The sequence below is a fragment of the Grammomys surdaster genome, unplaced genomic scaffold (genome assembly GCF_004785775.1).
Source record: "Grammomys surdaster isolate TR1022 unplaced genomic scaffold, NIH_TR_1.0 66, whole genome shotgun sequence".
Taxonomy (NCBI): domain Eukaryota; kingdom Metazoa; phylum Chordata; class Mammalia; order Rodentia; family Muridae; genus Grammomys; species Grammomys surdaster.
In genome coordinates this window covers 13,093,159-13,099,199 of record NW_021604568.1, presented here as the reverse complement: position 1 = coordinate 13,099,199, position 6,041 = coordinate 13,093,159, and the positions used below count along the sequence as shown (strand labels likewise).

The following is a 6,041-nucleotide window of genomic DNA, read 5'->3' as shown; positions in this document are numbered from 1 at the left end:
GTATGTACCTCATCCCTCCAGGTCTGCTGTCAGCAAGATGAAAACATTGCCCTGTAACCCATCAGGGGACCTCTCTTGTAAAACCCAGCAGTAGCGGTAGAACTTAAAGAAGGCTTTACGTATTAAATATCTGTAATAAATATCTGTAACGCACCGAAAACACAGTAAGAAAATGTGGGGGTAGGGGCCCTTCTCTCCAATCGCCTCCTCAAATGGTAGGAGGTGATAGCAGTCCCCAGGCTAGCCATGGCAAAGACTGAAACTTTTCTAACTCCCCAGTTGGGTGAGAGGCGAACAACGACCACCCACTGAGCCTTCCCAAAGCCCACCAGTAGGACTGGAAATCCGGTGTACATTGCAGATTCAAAAAATGTGCTTTGTGATTAGAATCAGGAAGTCTCTGCCCATGACAGGTGGGAACAGGCCACAAGAAGCATGGCGGGCAGATAGAGTACCAAGATCACCACCCCCGTTCGTTAACTAGGGAAGAGAGGGCTGTTTGCTGTTTCCGGCTGACTGATAATTACCGTATTTTATCTAATCCTACATTATAGATCATTTTACTTTTGGCAAAACTTCTCAAAACTCCGAATACCTCCAGCAGACCTTTACACCCCGAAATGGATCCGTAGAAACATTATGTTAAAATACACAAAATAAAACCTACTAGGCCATTCCCAACCAGATCACCACAGGGTAGGAAATTGCTCTTCGGGATTTCCACACCACTCGTTCAGGTTCCTCCTATCTTTAGCCTTCATGTTTTTGTAACCCACTTTAATTTCTATCTCTTGGTGACATCCCGAGAGTCCCCAGCATTTCCTTTGCATTTTTGTTTATCAAAGCTGTGCGTTTCAATTGCATTGTTTGCTTGAGGATTAGCCAAGTGGGCAGAGAAAAAAAAAATCAGTTTAAACTGCCGTCAAGAACCTTATAGCCACAAGAAAAATAAATCAGAGGAGAGAGGGAAACTGGGTAACGGGAGTCATTTGCCATGTTGGTTAAGAACCCCCAACCCCAGACTGTGAAGGCGGGCAAAAAGTTCTCAGCCAGCCACAGTTCACGTCCAGTTGACAAACGCCCCTGTTACATCATTAGTTTCATAAACTTCTAAGGTGACAGCAGATGAAGGAGTGGATAGAAGAAAGGGCCAAAGCAGGCTTTCTCCACTCCACCAGCACAGGCATTTGAGCTGTTAGTGTGCGCCATGTGTACAGTCATGTACTGTGACTAAAGGGGACAATGTTCTACATTTCATAATACTGATCTTTCAGGCAATTTTAGAAAAACTCAAAACTGCACCGCTATCCTTATTATCCAGAAACACTTACGGGGTAAAGGGGATCTTTTGAGTAAAGTTTCATTTAAAAAATAAAATAAAACGGCTTTCAGGAGAAGCAGATTCTTCAGCGCTTTAACAAGGACCCTTTTCTCTCTTCCCCTGTTGGGGAGGGGAGACTTAATCCTTGCAGATGTTTTCCCTGCCAAATACTTGTCTTGCGTGTAGTCTAAGACGGTGTTTAAAATTTCCAAAATTCCTCCTACAAATGTATTCCTATTCCCCTGGAAAATGGGCTCAGATTGATGTTAGGAACTGCCACAGATGTTAGAAACTCCATCTGCTTTCCAGAAAAGTACCAAGCATGTCTGTGAGGTAATGTCCCCTTTTGGTAAATTCTTCATTTTTCCTCCTAACTGTAGACAGAACTGTTTGCATGCCCATCAAGTAGGCAGATGTCACACAAGATTAGAATCTGCCCGCATGCTGCATCCCCATAACCATGACATGGAGATCCCCCGGAATGGAGGCAGTCTGTTACATTATCTGCTGTTGGAGAGGCTACTTGTAGCATTTTCTATTCTAAGTACTTAGCCTTCAAGCACAGAGAACAAGCTGACTAACATCAAGTAACCACTGAAGTAGAACTCAAGCTGGACTCCCGTGCCGGGATGCTAGCTATCAAACACTAAACTGATTGTTTTGTATTTGCTTGTGAAAGTGATCTGGGGAGGAGAAAGTAGCTCATCCATACTCAAATTAAATATGTAACCTGATGTCTCACATTAATTAAAAAAAAATCCTGCAGCAAGTCAAATAATGTAGGAAAATCATCTTTGTGATTTTCTTCATAAAGCTATGTGTGTTTGGTTTTTTTCCTCCTACTCAGGGGTAGCTCTTGGAATCCTGTCTGTCTAGTGACATCCTCGTTACACAACTGCAACTGTATCTTTATTCTGACAGCTTAGAAACTTATAATCTAGAATTTAATGGCCTGTGACCCATCAATGTTTATAATGTCTTATAAATCAAAGATTGTATTCAAGGTTAAAGCACACAATTAAAACAAAGAAATTTTGGGAACTAGCATCAATAGCTGAGAGTATAGGTCCTGGTAAAACATTTGCCAACAAACGCCAATGTTTTCTTCTGCTAATATGAAAAATAAGTCTGTCTTTTTTTTTTAATCTTGAAATTATTTTGATTTCCTAAACTCATGTCAAATCTTTTCCTAAGGCGTCTTTATATTTCTTGCTTTCCGAAAGGCTGAGAAAGCGCTTACCAGGACAGCTCCACTTTGACCAGTTTCCAGCACTCACATTTAAAACAAAACTTTCCCAAGACCCTAGTTATGTGATTGTAACCTAGCCAATGCGTCTCATGTCAGGGACAGACGGGAGCCACAGGGGCATGGCTGGCTCCCAACTAATGTTAAGAACATGATGATAAGAAAACCAAGAGCATACTCCTGACCCGAACAGAAGGACCCTACAGATGAACAGAAGACAAAACCGCCCAACTAGTGAGACAGGCTGCGGTAAAACAAACACCCAACTGAGTCCCACTACTCATCATGGCATTGGAAGCGTCTGGTCAGTTAAGAGCAGCTCCAAGACGTAATATACAGCATGAGGACAAAGCCATCTTCACCAATGAGTCTACCAAAGTCAATGACCACGATCAAAATGAAAACCATTGCTAATCAATCAACGTTTCCCATAATCCCTAACTGCTACACCACCAAAAGATTGATGTCTCCGTCATTTTGAAAGAGAATGAAACTTAAGGGTGACTTACTGTCCTCACCGAACTAACTTCAAAAACTGAAGATTCACTTAGAATATTCAATATGGGTTTCAATTACAATTTTTTTTTTTTTAAATCCACAGCTTTAGTTCACAAATGTCTCCAAATCCGGGGCCAGACAATTCATTTGTGGCCAAAGGCAGGCAACCTGCTACCTCTTCTCAAAGATGGTTGATGAAAACAGTACCTCCTAACAACATAAAAATGGTCGCTCAGATTAAATTATGCAAACGTAGTTTCAAAATAGCCCGCTCGGGTTTCAGCGCATTACAGATGGGCCCGCAAAGCACTTTGCCGTGTTGTGCTTGGTTCCAGCGGAATTTCTGAGGCACAGAGGGAGACACAAACCCCAAGTCTTCCTTATAAAGAGAAGGTCTGAAATATAAGAGCACGAACATCAAATCCCATGGGCACATCCAGCCGCCTTAGACGGTGTCCTTCAACATGGATCTGTCCAGGGCTCCATCCTGGCCTATAAGCAGAAGAAGCCATCTTTGAGACTGTCTTTTAAAAATAACGTATTTCAGAGTTGGAATTTTCCAAATAGGATAGTAAATGCATAGTTTACATTATTAATTACATGAAGATACTAAAATGTATCTTAAATTATCCATTTCTGCAGATTGGAATTTTTTTTTCCCTACCTGGCAGTACTTCAAATAGCCATCTGTGAAGATTGTTTTTTTTCTGGGAATAAAAAGTTCCTAGTTTTCTTCTACTTAAAACTAATGGGAAACACAGGCTAATTACTAAAAAACAAAGCAGTTTTGATAAATTTAACCTGAAGGCTGATTTCAGCACACAAACCACCGGTTCACAGAGAAAGATAATAGTTTCAAATTCATAGCTGATCAGTTTGGATAAATTTAGTAAGCAGACTTTAGATTTAAGCAGTTTTTATCAGTTAACTTATATTTAAGTTGAGGATCGAAGTGAACCTTCAGGAGTTAAAGTGTTAGTTCTCCTTAGTAGTTCTCTTTAGCTGGAGCACTTTACAAAGAGAGGGAAAAGAACAACCCTTGGAACTATTTTCACTTTTAAAAGGTTGCAAATTGCAACTAGCTAAAAATTATGTAAAATATCAAAGTTTAAGGTCAAAAGCTTGATAAGTAAAACAGGACTTTAGGAGTCAACTAGCCAACATATAGGAACCATTTTGTCCTGAAACGCAACACCCTCGTTATTGATGACAAATTTGAATTTTCACTCTTTTCTATTACATAACTCGCCTTTTAAAGCCATTCAGAGTTGACTACTATTTGCTTCTATTTTCTTTTCCGCGTTTGCTTTTTTTCTTAGTGCGTCGTAGTGAGTTTACGGAATCCCCAACATCAGAACAGCCAACAAAAAACTTCAGCTCTCCATGTGGGTTCTCCTGATTTTACATGTTCCAATCTAGACTTGTGGAAGCACTCAAACTATTTTTCAGGACTTTGTCACAGGTTGACCAAGCCTGAAAGCAAAATAAAGAGCCTTCGAACAATCCAACATTTTAGGCCTCTATCTGTCAAAACAAAGACTTTTAAGGATCGGAGGACGTCAAACACCAGCGGCGTACTTTTACACTTCCCAGACGGGATAAGGGGCTTCCTGGGACCCCTGACTACTCCGGCTTACCAAACCAATGAAAAGAAGAACCGCAAGGTTCACCACGGTGTTAGGGAAAACCGTTCCTGCGGCTGAGAACTCCTTGCAAGGGCCATGCTGTAAACTGTTTGCGTGTTGTTTTCAGGCCCACAAATCCCTTTGCCCCAAAGTCTCTAGTTGACTCCACTGAAGGTAGTTTTGTTCTCAGTGACCACTGATCACACACCCTTCACTAGGCGCTCACACTCACGCTTAGCCTGTCGTCGTCGTCGGCACCGTAATACATTCCAGTGGTCTCTAAGGACCAGAAGGATGAAAAAATAGTCTCTGGACGGTTTTCCCCAACCTCGAGCTTATGAAGTTAAAAAGATACAGTAATATTCAGAAGAGAGAAGAGAACACATACGAAAAAGCGAAAATTACGCCCCACAAACACACACACACACGAATAACTTGACTGCATTCTACCCAATACCACCACCCACAAGCCAGAATGACACCGACCCTGCCCACAGAGCCAACAACACTTCAAACACAAGCGGGGCCGGCGAAGTTTAGCAAAGGATGGAAAGGAAGCCACAAAAGAGGGCCCCTGGGGTGTGTCCCAGGCTCACCCCCCCAGGCCCCATTCCCTTCTCCCTCTTACTTTTGGATGATCTGGGGCAGGCTGGCTTGAGGCTGCGGCGGTGGCGGTGGCGGCAGGGGCTGCATCCCTTGCTGGCCCTGGGGCGCGGAGGGCCCTTGAACACCGGGCACAACGCAGGCATCTCTGTCGGGTTGCTCCGGACCGCTGGGATCCGCGTCCTGGCTCATGGCTGCTGCCAGCACCATGCGCGGCGACACCGGCCCGGGCTCGCAGCGAAAGAGCGCGCGGGAGGGGCGGTCCCGGAACACAGACGCTCACTGGCCGGGGTCCCTGTGCCCAGTCCCCTTGTCCTTCTCGGTGGCGCGGGGAGGAGACGAGAAGGGTAGGGAGGAGACAGTCCCCGCGGCGCCGCCTCCTCCACCTCCCGCCGCTCCTGCTGGAGAGGCTGCGGAGGGGGCGGGGGACAGGGACAGGAACAGGGGGCGTCCCCGGGCCCACGGGAGCCGCGGGACGCTCAGGAGCTGCTGCGCGCGGGGTGACCGGGACAACTGTGCCTGCCCATCCGAGGCGCAGTGAGCTGGGACGCAGAGCAGCGGCCGCCACCCGCCACCGCGAGCCCTTCGGGGTGGCCAGCCAGGCGCTTCTCAGCGCGACACCCTCGTGAGAGGGCGACACGCCGACCTGCCCGCCAGCCGCCCTCCACCGCCCTGTAGCTTCTTCCGGAGCGCACAGGCTGCCCGGCTCCGGTCGAGCCCCGAGGACATCGCCAGCGCGAAGTGCGCC

General features: G+C 45.6%; 1 protein-coding gene across 2 annotated transcripts in view; it reads right to left on the bottom strand.

Moving 5' to 3' along the window:
• Rbm20 (RNA binding motif protein 20) overlaps positions 1-5,503 on the bottom strand; it is a 190,643-nt gene extending 185,140 nt beyond the window's left edge. For both annotated transcript variants that reach the window (XM_028775240.1, XM_028775248.1), the window contains exon 1: positions 5,319-5,503. In XM_028775240.1, coding sequence (XP_028631073.1) covers positions 5,319-5,503 — 185 coding nt within the window. The remainder of the gene's footprint in view (positions 1-5,318) is intronic.
• Between the last annotated feature and the right edge of the window lie 538 nt (positions 5,504-6,041).